Source organism: Rhamphochromis longiceps, linkage group LG7 (assembly GCF_057381845.1).
Source record: "Rhamphochromis longiceps isolate RC_006_pf linkage group LG7, R_longiceps_female_GT1.1, whole genome shotgun sequence".
Taxonomy (NCBI): Eukaryota; Metazoa; Chordata; class Actinopteri; order Cichliformes; family Cichlidae; genus Rhamphochromis; species Rhamphochromis longiceps.
The window spans coordinates 27,437,773-27,454,761 of record NC_140563.1 but is presented as its reverse complement, the minus strand read 5'-3'; the positions used below and the strand labels follow the sequence as shown (position 1 = coordinate 27,454,761).

Sequence of the window (16,989 nt, the reverse complement as noted above, 5' to 3'; positions counted from 1 at the left end):
TAACTTTACTCAGTAATGGACAGATCCACCCGGACTGACAAAACATGCAAAAAGAAAGAAAGAAAGTGCCATTCATGCGCTATTTTTTTTTTAAATATCCAAAGAGTTACAATCCCAAGTCAAAAAATGCTTCTATATTAGATGTAGTATTGTGATTAGTGATCATGCTGCAATCTCTATGCAAGTTCAATGAGATGGAGACTGCAAACAATTTTGTTAACGGATCAAATTTTTGGTGAATTTGTAGAAAGATGCATAGACAAATACTATGAAAGAAATGAATCTGAAAACAAAGCAAGTATTATGTGGAAGGCTTTTAAAGCCCATTCTTATCCTTAGTCAGCTGTCAATGTTGCCCACTCTGGTTCCTGGAAGACAATAAACATTGGTTGCTGTTTCTTTCTATCTACTTTATTTTTATTTTTTGAGAGAAACCATTCATAAAAGCCAGACTAAACAAATCCTTTTTTCGCTTCTTATCTGCTAACCTGTTGTGCATCAGACATGTAATAATGGCTGAATAAAGCGTAAAATATACCCTGTTACTGTTTTGACAAGTCATTAATGTGACCTGCACATTATTGTGTGTATGCTGTATTTATTCAAAGCATGAGATGTAGAGGTTTAATCTAAACGTTCCAATTAGTAGGGAACATGCTCTAACTCCTCAGTCACAGCTCTTATGAAAACATTTAGTCAAGAAATTGATATGGACATGAGAATTATATTAGGAATTAAAAAGCTAATAATTATAAAAAAAATAGTGAAAAGAATAACATGTCATAATTTCAATATTTATCATCTCCCATTATGTTCTTGTTAAAACGCACATTTGTGTTTTTGTTTAGCTTATCTGTGTACGCAATTGAGTTAAAAATTGTATACATAACGTCTTATTTTATAGTGTAACCATGTGTTTTATCTAATTACATGCTAATTATATTGACAGGATTCTTTCACTGTCTTTTTAAAGATTCACTAGCTTAGCTTGTAGCCAACTCGCAAGCAGCATGGCCTCTTCACCTGTCCTTGCTGCACTTTCCTGCTCAGTGTGCCAAATATCCTGAGCAGCCAGAAAAACTGGAGAGCTGGGTGACGGTAGGGATGAAGTACCGTCCTAAACAGAAGCCTACAGTACACCACCAACCTCTTCATGTGTCTGAGGGAAATTGAAAACAGCTGGCTAAGGGGCAAATGTAAAATCTGTAAAATTATAATTCACATTGACAATAATGACACCCGGTAATTTGAATCGGACACCAAAATTGATATTGAATGGCTGAGTAACTATATCAGTTAAAGTCTAACGAGCTTGGAAAGAAAAAGCGTCTGGACGTCTGTTTCTTGAAGATGCCTCACCTCTCATCCAAGAAGCTTCTTCAGTTCTAAGAGCAACTGGTGGAGAGTCCCAGATTTTTAAGCCCTATTGAGAGTGTCCTGGACCCCCTATTGATCCTCTGCCTAATTCCACTTAGCCAAGGTCCGAAAACGGATGCCTTGATGATGACATTTTATTACAGCAATTCGAGGATGCTGAAGGTATTACAGGTACTGCACTGCTGTGGTTTGTATCATATCTATCTAATAGACTCCAATGGGTTCATGTAAATGGAGAGTCCTCTTCACAAACTAAGGTTAATTATTGAGTTCCACAGGGTTCTGTGGTAGGAACAATTCTATTTACATTATACATGCTTCCCATAAGCCCCTTTTCGGTTTTCCCTGATGATGATGAAAAAGAAACATTTTGATCCAACACCTTCAAAGCCCTTTGGACCTCCATGTCATCCAGAGAAGAAAAGCTGAAGGGTTAAACCGCAGATTCAGTTTAAATGGCTGCAGAGAGAGCATGCTGCTCATTAAGCGTTATAAATCTAAAAGAAAAATTCAAATAGATACCCTGAAGAAAGAAAATGTTCATTACAGCAGTTAATACAGCTAACATTAAAATGTTCGTGGCAGTTTAACATTTCGATAACTGTTCAATACTGACATGTGAAGTTATTTCAGTGGAAACACAAAGACACCGCAGATGATACTTATTTGCAACAGTATCAGTAGCTAGTCAAGTTAATTTTTAATATTAATTAGTGTCTGAGAATTTAGTTTTTCACGGCCCTAGTTTAGCAGAGAGTTATCTGTTTCACGTTCACTTTTTAATTATCATTTTAAATTGTTTTACTCTGACTCTGAAATATTTATTATTACCAGATTTATTAACTGATTTGTTGACTAAGCATTGGGAATGATAACTGGTACACTTATACTTGCAACTTAAATTTATTAACTAATTTTTTTTCTTCTCTTCAGTTTTACTACTGTAATTTGAATACTGTGATAAAGCAACAGTTAGGATATGAGCATGCTTTCCTACATTAGTCACTGAGGTCATAAAACAAGCTCTGCTAGAGTGAGATAAAAAGCTGCTAAATGCGTTCAGACATTCAGGTGCAATGAGCTAACTTCCTCCTCATAAATGACCGAAAGAAAGTGGAAAAATGTCACTGGTACATCATAAAATATTTTTAAAAACGTACAAAAGGTCACGCTTGATGAATGACGGATGAACAATGTCCTAGAATAACAATTTTGTCCTTGTATTTTTTAGAACTAGTACTTATTACCTAAGAACATTGTCAAAGCTGATTGATTAAGTTGAAAGAGCAGAACTAAAAATCAAAATCGGCTTATTAACAGCAAAGAGCACAACTCAAAATCATTTCCCAAAACAGACCTGGGAATTTTTTCCCTTCTTTAGATTAAAACGGGTATGATGCAAACAACACTTCAATCATCACTCGATGGAGCTCAAAAATTTCTCCATTATGACATAAAGATGATCATTTTTCCACCAAACAAAACAGAGGAACCCAGTGTTTTCACACAACAATATTGATGTATGATATTAGTATTTATTATTCCCTAGCTTACATATCCCTATTTCCCACATTGTTTTGGACAAAGGTATTAAAAAGGTAAAATGACTAACTGTTATCGTTTGTGTAGCCCATTTTACTATTATGTCAGAATCAGAAAAATATTTGCCAATAAACCAAACTTTGTATCAAATGAAAATTTTTACTCTAAAAAATTTATATCAATCCATAAGTAAATAAGTCAAGTATCAACTGTCAAAATATGTCATTTAATTTTGTTTTATATTATGTGTCTCTTAAATAGAGTTAAACACCTCTAATATATTTATATTTACATATATAAGTTTTCATGCGTCGATAAAAAAGATCTTCCATGATGACATCCCTTGACTAGCACAAGACAGCTACAATATTTAAATACATAAGGGATTTTCCCTATGTTAGTTTAGTTTTGTTTAAACACTGCGAAGGTTCCAGTGATCTTCTTCAAGTGTGTATCGTGTAAATATTTGTTGGAGGAAATGAATACTAGTGGATATTCCCACTAAAGGGTAAACAGTATGTTGGCATATAGAACTCCTTAAAAATGCTCACAGGAAACCTTTTGTGATTTATTATTATACTATATGTGTACCCTGCAAACAGTTTGAAGCAGTTACCTAAAATTACATAGGATAAAAATAAAAAAAATAATGACTGCAGGTTCTTTGCACTTGCAAGTAAACAAAAGGTACACATCGCCTAGGGAACGAGAAATTCCACTGTGATGTGATGCAAGAGCAATGAAGTCATGTTACGAGATTACAACTCACAAATCTAAAAATAGAACTACAACAAAACACAAGTTATTTTTATCTCAAAATTCTTATCGACTTAATGTTTCCCGTGAGAAAGGATCAAAAAAAGGAAGTTGGGCAATTAAAGCCAGGAAGCCCATGGTGTACACCAAAGGTTATGGGATATTTCCAGAACTTTATAAGTGTAATTAATCAGATCTAAAAAGTCTTCTGGAAAGCACAAGCCAGATTAGATTTCCAGTTTCATTAATTAATTTGATTCTACGGCTATTTACTTACATATTACTTATTGCTTATTACTACTCCCAAATTTCCCTTTGTGGGACAATTAAAGGATTATTCTAATTACTTGTACATCTGTGATCTTTTTAAATTTGTACTTGTAATTTGTACTACTCTTTTGTAATTTTCATGTTTGCATGTTAAAAAGGCAGAAGGCAATAATCTCACTGAAAGTCATGGCATTAAGAATGGGAGTTGTAGAACACGTTTTTGTCTATTGTTTTTACAAGAATGGTTTGCCTTTATCCGGTTTATCCAGATGAGTAACCTCAGACTTAAGAATTAAGATGGTTAACAAAAAGAGAAGGCAACTAGACATGCCTTTTTATTAAAACAGTTGCTGTTACAGAATAGATAGTACAAATATGCTTGGCAAAAGAGCTAAAAGGCTAGTTCTGTGGTTTTATTTATGGTATGGTTTGTCTGTTAACTTATTATTAACTGTCTTTATATGCGAGGAATAGTTTTGCGTTAAATCTATGGTCTGGCAACCCTAAGTTGAATTAGTGAAGGAGATACAAGAAAAGAAAGAAGGAAATAAAAGTCCCATGATTTACTCGTTTTCTCAACCATGATAAAGTGAAAGCAGCTCTTTGAACATGTTGATGTTGTTGAGATTCCAGGACACAGAAAGGTCATCATTATTGCTTTTGAGGCTGATGAGGAGACTTCCATAATTTCAAAACTAGAGACTATGAGTGGGGAAAAACAACACACACACACACACACACACACACACACACACACACACACACACACACACACACACACACACACACACACACACACACTAAATAGTAATTTCATAATAACAAAGTAGTCTTTGTAATTTTTCTTCCTTCTGTCACCTCTGCCTTAGCTGATGTAACAAAAACAAACAAACAAATAAAACAAAAACAAAACAAAAAAACCCAAGATGAACTGGGAGTTGCTAGTACAATAATTTTCCATTGGTAACATCTCTCCACTGTGACTTACAAATAAAAATAATCTTACCAATCATTCTTTAATGAGTCATTACGATGATCATTGTGAGGAGTCCCCTTACTAAATGTTTTGGATGTTTTAATGTGCTGTGTGCACATTGTTGATATTATTACAGTGTCATGTTTACTTTAACAACGCACAACATTGTATACTTTTAGACAATATTTCCAGGGAAACACCAACAGTGCTACGAAATCATGTACTCATTAATTAAAAGTGTCCCAAATGAGGAGCAGAAAAGAAAAAAAAGACAACATAAACTACTACTACTACTAATAATAATATTGGGATATTAAAGAGATGTAGAAAAAAGATCAAGTTGCAGTTGAAATATATGAATTCATTATTAAAATAAACTTTCTATGGAACATTATTTTTTGTATTATTATACATTTCAATTTCAATGTGCCACGCAGGGTTTGACTGACAGATGGTTTTCTGGGGAACTTAATGGTCATAGTAATCGCTAACACAATGCTTACTAAATATATTAGTATAACTATCATCTAATACAAGGTTTATGGCACAGCTGCACTAAATTAACAGTATTAACAATTCCCCAAATAATTCTTTATGTTTCTCTAATAGTCAATTCACCAGTATGTGCCCTTTAATCAAAATTTTTATTTTAATGCTAAAATAAAGTAATTTTTAATTGAAACATTTAACAAATTAAAAATATATAAATAAACAAAATAGTCAAGCACATTGTAATGTTATGCTGTAATAATGAAATTATTGTATTTTGATTAAGATTGCAAATGACGCACACACACACTGACACACTCACTCACTCTCCTCCCACCTCTGTGTAACTATGTTGGTCCGCAATCATTTTCACATTGCTAAACAAGAGAACAAATATAAGGTTTCGCTGTGACCATGGCCAAACACTCCAGTTTAAATGTGGGGGACAGAGCCTTGTCACATGTGAGAAGTTTGGTCCAAGTTGGACAAGTTACATGTGAATAAGAGCAATATAAAATTTCATGGTGAATAATCGAAGTTCGCCATGGCGTTACATGCACTCAAAAGTTCTGCAATTTAATATGGCCTAGGTCATAACTTTAGACTGACCAAATGTAAAGTTGATGAAATAAAATCCCTAAGAAAAGTTCACAAACATGTAACGAAATTGCCAAAATGGCACAGTAAAATTAAAACGGCCCACTTCCTGTTGGGGTTGGGTCACAGGTCCCATGGGCTTTTTTCTGCATTGTGGGATGTTACATTTGTGTACCAAATTTCAATCATGTAGCTCAATCTATGTGCTGGCAATACTTTCATAGGTGGCGCCATAGAGCCATTTTGCAACACCCATGCTGGAAAACAATAAAATGCATACATTTCAACCAGTTTGCCTGAAATATGTTACTCACTTCGGAGGAAGGCTGATTGGAGAGCGTGGTTTCAGTTTGTCCTCATCTTTCTTCTCCCTGGTGTCTCGAGGAGGACGCATCCTTGGCCTTTCCTTCTCATCTCGCTTCATCCGGTCCCGCTCCCATTCTTCTTTCCGCCGCATCCTCTCCTTCTCGCGCTCCCTTTCTCTCTCCCGCTCCCTTTCTCGCTGGCGCCTCTCCCTCTCGCGATGGTCTCGTTCCCTCTCTCGATCACGGTTCCGCTCCCGAGGGTCGCGATCGCGTTCACGCTCCTGCTGAGATGGGAGTTTTAAAAAACAAAAAGTGGTCCTTAACAATGCATATGTTCTGATAGAACACACACACACATTCAAATATAATTATTCTACATTATTTTTGTTGTACTTCATCTTTCTTATCGTGTCTCTGAAGAATATACAATTAATGTTTTACAGTAATTGCATACCATTTCCAATTATAGTGTAAAGTAACAGTATGATAACAGATCACACTTGACAGTATGAATGATTCCTTTTTACTATAGGGAGGCTACTGACCTCACTGTGGCCCTTCAAACAAAAAAAGTTTGAGATTACTTTAGTCGCAGCGAAGCTGTGACCAAAGAGACGTTTGCATGATCCGATACAAAATTCAGGCCATTGCCAATGGTAACATTTTGCGCAGCCCTCCATGGAAAGAAATGTCTAATAAGGCAGCAAAAAACAAAACGGTCTATGAAAGAGATATACTTTGACACACTCTTAGCTGGCCTCATAGGCCACATAACAAACTAGGAAGGACCACCAATGGCACAGCAGCCACACCTGAGGTAAACTGTTATGTTACAGTGCTCCAGAAGACCAAACTACAAGTGTCTGGCTCTGCTTGTATCGTGGGGTGGATACTCACACTGTAGTGATAAGGAAGAGGAGCTTCAGTGTACTGCACTCTAAAATTTTCATATTGACCACCTCGCCACAGGGCTTCCATTTCATAGTCATAGTATGGGTCAGCATATGGATCTCTGCAGGAGGAAGAAAGAAAGTTAAAAAACTTTACAGAATTTAATATGCCAAACTTTTATGAATGATTTTGCTTCCATGAGCAATAATTTCATCTGCTACTACTTCTTTCCACTGGTCCCTTTTGGGGGTAGCAGATCAGCTACGTTGAGCTCACCCTATCCTAATTCAATTCAATTTTAATAACATAGCACCAAGAGGATGCTATACATTTTGGTCTATACATTGATTCCATGATTTCTTTTTTAACTCCAATTGCTTATTTGTACTATGCTTTCATTTCAGACTGAAATCAAACTGCATAATTTTCAATAAAAAACACTGGAAAAAATTGGGGTGTCCTAAAACTTTTGACCGATAGTTCACTCTCAGACTGGTGACTTGTAGTTCCTATTTTTTTTAAAACTGGAATGGGAGGCAGAGCCTTCAGCTTTCAGGGCCCCTGTTCTGTGAAACTAGGTCCCATTTGGGTTAAAGACACCCTCCCTACTGTCAAGAACTTCCTTATGTATAAAGCTTATAGTTGGGGCTGAATCAGGTGACCCTGAATCCTCTTTTAGTAATGCTGCAATAGTCTTAGGCTGCTGGGGGATTCCCATGATACACTAAGTATTCCTCCTTCATTCACCCTTTTACTCACATTGTATTTCATCATCATCATCACCTTTATTTATAAAGCACTTTAAAACAACCACAGCTAATACAAAGCGCTGTACATTGGAACTATATAATAAAATTACATAAGATATAAATAAAAGCCAAATAAAGGAAAAAGTAAAATAATTAATTAAATAACTATTTAATTATAAGAGGAACTCAGTCTCACTGAGGTTAAAAGCCAAAGAATAAAAGTGGGTTTTAAGACGTGATTTAAAAGTGGACAGTGAAGGGCCCTCTCTAACGTGCAAGGGCAAACTATTCCATTTAGGACCCACGATAGGAAAGCCTCTGTCCCCTTTGAGCTTGAGCTGGTCAGCTGACCTGAGAGACCGACAGGGTGTGTGGGGATGAAGAAGCTCAGACAGGTTAGGTGGGGCAAGATTGTGAACAAACATAAGAATTTTAAAATGAACTCTAAAAGACACAGGCAGCCAGTGCAGAGAGGGGTTATATGCTCTCTTTTACGAGTTCCTGTTAGGAGTAATGCAGCAGCATTTTGAACCAGCTGCAGACGTGAGAGCAACGACTGATCGCTCCCCACATAAAGTGAGTTACAGTAGTCCAGACGGGAAGAAATAAAAGCATGGATCACTGTTTCAATGTGCTGCCTAGAAAGAAAAGATTTCACTCTTGCCAGTTGCCTTACATGATAAAAACTGGACTTTTTATACACAACCCTGCATTTAATGAACAGCCCTGGAACTTTCTTCCTGCTAAAAGTGAGTTTTTCCTTCTCACTGTCACCAAAGGCTTGCCTTTTCTCTACTATTGTAGGGCCTTGACATTGCAAAATAAAGCGCACTAAGGTGACTGTTGTTGTGATTTGACGCTATTGACGTGAATACTGTTTCTACCCAAGTATTCAAAGAAGGCATGACCTACTGTGACAAATTCATTAAAACCATTACAAATCTGCTCAGTTGACTAGTGATAATATAGATTCTGAAACATATTCAAACTGAAACTGGTTTGAAAGCTCTGTGTTATGAGTTTTATTAAACTTACCCATATATGGGATCTCTGAAGTCCATTTCACTAAAAAGGAGAAGCAGATCAGCATCAACAGAAAATATTATGATGTGTGTACTAGGAAATAATGGTGTTTATAGTTAACGGTAAACTGGTACGAGTTTTGCTGTCTTGACAGCTACACTATATTACCAAAAGCGTTCCCTCGTCTGTCTTCAGACATATGAACTTGAGCAGCATCCCATTCCTAATTCACAGGGTTTAATATCATGTAGCCCCTCCTTTTGCATCTACAACAGCTTTAGCTCTTCTGGGAAGGCTTTCACAAGGTTTAGGAATGTGTTTATTCTTTCAGAAGTGAATTTGTGAGGTCAGAGACTGATGGTGGATGAGAAGGTCTGGCTCACAGTATCTGCTCCAATTCATTCCAATAGGTTGAATTAGAGCAGATAGGTTCAAGTCAGGACTCTGTGCAGGACAGTCAATTTCTTCCATGCCAAACTCACCTATCTAGGTCTTTATGGACCTTGCTTTGTGCACTAGTGTGCAGTCATGTTGGAATAGGATGGGACCTTCCCTTTGGGAGCATGAATTTATCAAATTGACTACCACTTCGTAGCTGACTTGCTTTTCTTTCCAATCACCTCCACTTTGTTATCATACCACTTGTAGTTCACTGTGGAATATTCAGTAGCAATGAAATTTCACAATTGGACTTGTTGCACAAGTAGCATCCTATTACGGTACCATGTGTGAATTCACTGAGTTAAGATGAACCATTGTTTCACAAATGTTTGTAGAAGCAGCCTGCATGACTGGGTGCTTGTTTTTATACACCTCTGGCCATGAAATTGATTGGAACACCTGAATTCAACAATTTGGATGGTTGAATAAATACCTTTGGCAATATAGAGTATATTATGAGCACAAGATAAGAAAAAACAGCCAGTAGTCAGGGTTTCAGGATAACTTTAGGAACTTTCTGAAAAAAAAAAAAAAAAAAGAGTATAATCAAATACACCAATATCTAAAATCCCTGTTGGGATGGGACTTGTGGCCTATGGAGGTGGGCTCAGGTGTAATCAGAGCAACACTTGACTTTCTGTTTATCACCTGTTTTTCTATCGACATCAACAAGCCTAACATTCCAGCTAAACTTCAGGGGGGTTCTATTTGAGACTTATGCTTTGTGTGAATGTTACTGTCATGTGGGCTACTTTTAGGTGTTGACAGAAACTACATGAAGTGAAGTAAGTCATACTCTCTGATAACACGGTAGCTGCGTTCTCTGAAGAAATCATTTTCTTTGTCAAACTCTCTCTCATCCTCTCCAATCGTCACATTAAACCGTTTCTCCTCAAAGTCAGGCTCCTGCTCCTTACGAATGGTGGCCTTCTTCAGCACCTGTGAGATCCAAACACATACAGAACAATCTGAAATACTGACAATCTGTGACTGATGTCATCAATTAGCCCACATTAACACACAAAGTTTTATCATGACAGGAATATCGGTGAGACTATGTTCCAAGTTCAGTATGTCTAATACTATGAATGGCTTGCTGAAACTGGTCAGTTCAGAAGTTAGGTACCCCCTTGTAAGTAAAATAATTACTGTCAAAAGTGTCTGTGAAGGTTCTCAGTCATCCAGGTCATTGTAGTCAAAGGAGCTTGCAAAGAAAAGCATCTGGACTTCTTTAAGTTGCTTGAAGACATTTCACCTCTCATCCGAGAAGCTTCTTCAGTTCTAAGGTCAAATGGTGGAGAGTCCCAGATTTAAACCTAGTGGGAGTTTCCCCCCACAGAGGGACAAAAGGACCCCCTGATGATCCTCTAATCCCCTGAGCCGAGGTGTGAAACTAGGTGTGGGTCACAGTCAGCCAGGGTTTCGGGTGAGCTCATTGTGAAACCTGGCCCCACCCTATCATGCGATTTCCTGAGGTCAGATGGCCCAGGAGGTGAGTGGGCGTTAAGGCGTCTGGGGAGGGATCTCAAAACTGGATTATAGATGGCAGACAGTTGGTGTCGTAAACCACCGCCTCTGTTCAAAGATGGTCGCTCACAGTGGACATAGATGGCTTCTTTCACTCCTCTTTCAAACCATCTGTCCAAAATGTGAACATTGGCATCCTCGAAAGAGTGTCCTTTATCCTTAAGATGCAGATGGACAGCTGAGTCTTGTCCTGTGGAGGATTGCCCAGACCTCTACATTGGAGAGACCAAACAGCCACTTCACAAGCGCATGGCACAACATAGAAGAGCCACCTCCACAGGACAAGACTGCCAATGTTCACATTTTGGATAGAGAGGACAGATGGTTTGAAAGAGGAGTGAAAGAAGCGTGAGCGACCATCTTTGAACAGAGGCGGTGGTTTACGACACCAACTGTCTGCCATCTATAATCCAGTTTTGAGTTCCCTCCCCAGACGCCTTAACGCCCACTCACATCCTGGGCGATTACAGGATCATCAGGGGGTCCTTTTGTCCCTCTGTGGGGGGAAACCCACTAGGTTTCAATCTGGGACTCTCCACCATTTGACCTTAGAACTGAAGAAGCTTCTCGGATGAGAGGTGAAACATCTTCAAGCAACTTAAAGAAGTCCAGAGGCTTTTCTTTGCAAGCTCCTTTGACTACTGTCAAAAATCTGTTGATGTTCTTCCAGAAACAAAAAGAGCTTGTTTCAACAGGACTGTTTATATAGTGCACCTATTTTTGTCCAAAATGATGTTAACATCTATGCAAACTAATTTCCAATACTTGACCCCGCAAGTGATTTTCCCTTTTAACTTCACTCTCTCATGCTCAGCGGGATACGTGGTAAAAAACCTTACATTTCATTTACAGTAATGTTGTCATAAACTTGATTATTATTCATTATTAATTGCACCCATCTTGTTAATTTCACTCTACATGAAAATGTGAAATCATTAGCAGTAAAGACTCTCACTATGCAAGAATTTTATTCACACATTTAAGTTCAGTGTGAGTGTCTTCACTTTCACGCTTGTAACTCAAAACTGGCACCTGAGCAGATTATCATTTTATTTTTTTTTGCTTAAGCTTCAACTTTTAACAAACACCTTGTTGGCAAAATGCAAGACATCAAAACACATTTGGTTAACAAATTAGGCTTTATAAATGTTTACCAGGCTAAAGGGTAAGGCTTTCCAAGCTGCCTACAGGAAAATACAATAAATTCTATTTGTAAGCATTTGCTTGGAATGCCGTTAAACAGACTATAATGGCAGGTAGTTAACACACACACACACGCACTCACACCGCAGTGTGATTGGCTTTCCATTTGGCGGAAGCTCAATTTAGTTTTCAGTGACAAGCAGTGGAACTGTTTACCTCTTTAGCATGGCGCAGTCCTCTCTCCCAGGCACTCTCCACAGGAGGTTCCACTGGAGGTGGTGGTGGAGGCAGTTCCTCCACAGCAGGAGCAGCCTGAAACAGCGAAGAATAATTAATTTATCTTACTTGCAGAGAGATACAGAAGAAGCCTGATGAGATTCTCAGCAGAATTCAAGCTAGCGCAGAATTCACAACATTGATTCACGTCCTACAATACAAAAAAAACAAAAAAAGCATGATAGATGGGTCTTAGCAGTACTAAGTACAGTCACTGTAACAGAGGCACACATACCCAAGGATTATTGGGTATGAGTGGGTGTGGTCCTCCAGGAGGTGCCCCATTAGGTGAGAAGAGATCTGGCTTACTGATGAGGGAATAGTTTCCTTTGTCATTGACTCCAGGGTGGATAAAGCGACAATTCATTCCCCAGGTACAATTTCCTGAAGAAGGCACAACAATATTTATTATTTATTACTGTAACTTTGCTTGGGGTTTACAGAAATTTTTTTAAGTATTATATGTCAACATTGATACTCTTGAATTCAGGCACCAATATGAGAGAAAGATTCTTGAAGAAGTACTTCCGATAGTATTCCATTTTCTTAATCTGACCAGTATTCTGTTATTTATGTTAGGAAGTATGTTGTGGGAAGGGCTACTGTTCAGTTCAAAAGATAAATTACAAATCTTTATTATCATCTTGCAGCAAATTAAGGTGATACTCAATCTATGTGAAACTTTAAAAATTTGCAGTAAAAGATATAATGGATCAACAGTTTCACTTAAAAGTTTCTTGTTTTCAAAGTTTCTTATTAAGTGTCTAAAAGCAGAGGGGAAAACTTAAAGCTGAATAAAGTTTAAAGTTCAATAGCTCCCTCTACTGTAGATAAACTGAAATAATCAGACAGATATTCTTAACCCTTTAAGACCTACCATAGAACCAAGTCCGCCAGAGCTTATATTATATTTTTACATGCTGTGGAGCCATTTTTGGGAGCATTTCAAGTTGCTATACATCAATACAACCATTATAGCCCAGATTTTAATAATATGTATTCATTAAGTGCATAGTAATTACATAAATTGCAAAAAAGTGCAATAAACTACAAAAAAATTGAAAATCGTTTTTGATTTTTTAACATATATTTGTAGTTAGAGAAATTTAAGAGGCTTATCCCTCAAAACTGTAAATACAAAAAAGTTGCACAAAATAGTTTCCCACCACAGGAAATTTATTTTGAGTGTCTTCATAGTTTTATTTTTGAAATACACCAATTTTTATACACTGCAGGAAAAACGAAAATAAATATTATACTGCAAATTTGCAAAAAAGCAGCATATGCATCAAAATAAACTATTTCCAGCAGTGCAATATGAGTCCTAAGCATCCCAGAAACGACACAGAAAGTCATAAAGTCAAAGATAACTTTTAAAAAGAGCAGTATAGGCCCTGAGGCCCTGATCGCAAAAAAGACTACATTTCCGCAAAAATGACGTCACTTCCGGTTTCGGCCAGGTAATGGCGGAAATGCAAAAGTTCGCGCTGACGTCTATTCCAACGTAGGAAGTGTTTTGAACAGCTGATCGGACCGGCAAAGCGTGTTTCTGGAATATTATGTTTTTGTTCCTGCAAGCGCTTTTTATGCAGTTTTTGCAAAGCTTTATGTGGAAGGAAACCGTGACCTAGGACAAGCTGATGGCACAATATGTAAGTACAACTCCTCCGGTTTCATATGCAAAAAAATTTTTTGCGCTAGCTTACGTGGTTGCAGTGCTACCGGGATTTAAAAATAGTTACGCATAACAGAGCGTTCCCGCTCCGATCGGCTCTAAAGGGTTAATACATTAAAAAGGCTTAAAAAGTTTGTGGGAGTTGACAATTTCTCACAGCTGGTACTGTCACATGGCAACAGCCATCATTCTTTTGGAGACTGTCACTGTCACTAAAGATGTCACTTTAAAAACTCATCTGTGTAGACTATGCCAGAGGAAAAACAGAGTTTAGGGTGTTTTCTTGAAGTTTAAAACAATGATTTACTATGATCAGATGTAGGAATACTTTGTTACGGTTCTTAACTAGAATTTTCTGGTATGTGTACTTCAAGTACTGTATTTTCGCGACTATAAGGCGCACATAAAAGTCTTGGATTTTCTTCAAAAAGTGCGGCGCGCCCTATAGAGATTGAAAATGTGACGTCACTCGGGGGTAAAACCGCAAAGAATTCTGGGAACTCGTGGCAAGAGGTACTAGCACACGCAGGCTTTCAATTGAAATCAGTCACACAGCGATAAAAAGAAACAAAAAATGCCAAGAAGCTGTTGTATTATTAACTGCAATAGCCAGTCGCATGACAGCTACGGGAAGCCGACGGGTAAAGAGATCGGTTGTTATCGGATTACGTCGTTGAAGAGAAATTGTTCGAGCCATGTTTCCGAAGTAACAAAGAGGCGACTGGATTGCAGCCATTCAAAGACAAAATATAACATCCCAGAACACTCCAGCTCAGGTTAGTCTGCTCCAAGCATTCCCACAAAGGTCAGTCTGTTGTTGTAGTTAATGCGTCATTTTTCTTAACATAACTGGTGATACAGGTTACAAGCAAGTCTGGCGCTGAACAGAAATGGTCGCGCTATGCTCCTTTATTTATTGTGCATAAATAGTGAATTGTCCTGACACAATATTGTGTTTCGCTTCTGTTATTACCATGGTACATTGACAAAAACATACTTTTATTCACAGGATAAAACAGTTGTTTTGTATCACTAATTGCCCAGTACGATTACAACATACAATATTATTGTCACTGCTACATTTCTGTGATACGTACCAGAAATTATTTCCACTACTAATTAATTACCATTGAGCTCAAAGGTCCTATTAATAAACGGTTAACGAATGTGTATTTATGACGACGATTTGTCAGACTGGTAAACTTATGATACGTACGATGGTCTTTACTTTCTACACGGTGCATTTCAAGGTCCTGTACCCATCCGTCGGTAAACTGTACCTGGGCTTGTTGCAGTGACCTGAAGTTACTAAACTTCATGAGTGTATGCACTCACTCCAAGAACCGTATAATTATAAACATGAGCGTGGTGAAAGTTGGGCAGCACGCTAACGTATTTTGTCACTCTGTTTGCTCGTAAGGGTCTAACCCTTTCACTGGTTTGATTTTTTTCCTCGTATCTTTTCTTTGACTTTTCATCAAGTCTGTCTTTGTTCGGACCGGCATTGTTCTCCTTCATTTTGTACATACCTTTTTGGGGGGCAAAGAAAAAGCAAGAATTTATTGGAACCGAAGAATGAACGTTTTGCGGTGCTGCAAATGCTTGCATTTGATGCAGGTACTTGGATTGTTTTGCCACGAGTTCCCGGCATGCAATGCGCGAAAGTCACGTGGTCTGTCAATCTCTATAGTGCAGTGCGCCCTGTGTGTGTTGTAAGGAGGACGTAGTAGAGAACACCATGAGAACGCTGAAGGGTGGGCGTTGATTGTATATACCGGTACAATCGCACATACCTGTATAAAAGGACAGGTATGTGCATTATGTGGAACATCATTGTTTTAACAACCCTGAAAATGGCAAAGAGACACGCTTATGAAGCACAGTTTAAACTGAAGGCCATCAGCTACGCAGAGGAAATCGAGCAGCCGCGAAAGAATTTAAGATTAATGAATCGATGGTTCGCAAGTGGAGGAAGCTGGAAAACAAGCTCCGACAGGTCAAGAAGATGCAGGTGAGTTTCCGCGGACATAAGGCAAGGTGGCCCGAGTTGGAGAAAAGACTCGAGCAGTGGATCATCGAGCAAAGAACGAGCGGGAGAAGCGTTTCGACGGTTACCATTCGACTAAAAGCAGTTTTGCTAGCAGAAGAAATGAAAATTGAACATTTCCAAGGAGGTCCGTCTTGGTGCTTTCGTTTTATGAAACGGTGCCATTTTTCCATCCGGACCAGGACTACGGTAGCGCAGCAACTTCCAGCGGATTATAAGGAAAAGCTGGCCATCTTCCGCTCCTACTGCAGCAAACGCATCGCCGACAAACACATCCAGCCCAGCCACATCACTAACATGGACAAGGTCCCGCTCATTTTCGACATCCCAGTGAGTCACACTGTGGAGAAGAAGGGGACCAGCACGGTAGCGATATGCACAACGGGGTATGAAAAGTCTTCTTTTACTGTTGTGCTTGGCTGCCATGCTAATGGACAGAAACTGCCGCCTATGGTGATTTTTAAGAGAAAGACTTTGCCTAAAGAGAAGTTTCCAGCAGGAATCATCATTAAGGCAAATGAAAAGGGCTGGATGGATGAGGAAATGATGAAAGAGTGGCTGAGGGAGGTGTATGTAAGGAGACCAAGTGGTTTTTTTCCACGCATCACTATCGCTGTTGATCTGTGACTCTATGCGTGCCCATCTCACAGCCGATGTGAAAAAACTAGTGAAACAAATGAACTGTGAGCTTGCTGTCATTCCGGGAGGCCTGACAAAGGAACTCCAACCGCTGGACATCGGTGTGAACCGGCCGTTCAAAGTAAGGCTGCGAATGGCGTGGGAGCGATGGATGACCGATGGAGACCACAGGTTCACTAAGAGTGGAAGGCAGCGCCGGGCGAGTTACGCCACAATTTGCGAATGGATTGTAGATGCTTGGGCTAACATCTCTGCTGGCACTGTTG

General features: G+C 38.5%; 1 protein-coding gene across 1 annotated transcript in view; it reads right to left on the bottom strand.

The window, feature by feature from the left end:
• zc3h18 (zinc finger CCCH-type containing 18) overlaps positions 1 to 16,989 on the bottom strand; it is a 58,371-nt gene that overhangs the window by 26,746 nt on the left and 14,636 nt on the right. The window contains exons 4-9 of the mRNA XM_085413162.1: positions 12,598 to 12,746; positions 12,303 to 12,398; positions 10,213 to 10,355; positions 8,988 to 9,017; positions 7,210 to 7,324; positions 6,322 to 6,593 (exon numbers count right to left, since the gene is read on the bottom strand). Coding sequence (XP_085269288.1) covers positions 6,322 to 6,593; positions 7,210 to 7,324; positions 8,988 to 9,017; positions 10,213 to 10,355; positions 12,303 to 12,398; positions 12,598 to 12,746 — 805 coding nt within the window. The remainder of the gene's footprint in view (positions 1 to 6,321; positions 6,594 to 7,209; positions 7,325 to 8,987; positions 9,018 to 10,212; positions 10,356 to 12,302; positions 12,399 to 12,597; positions 12,747 to 16,989) is intronic.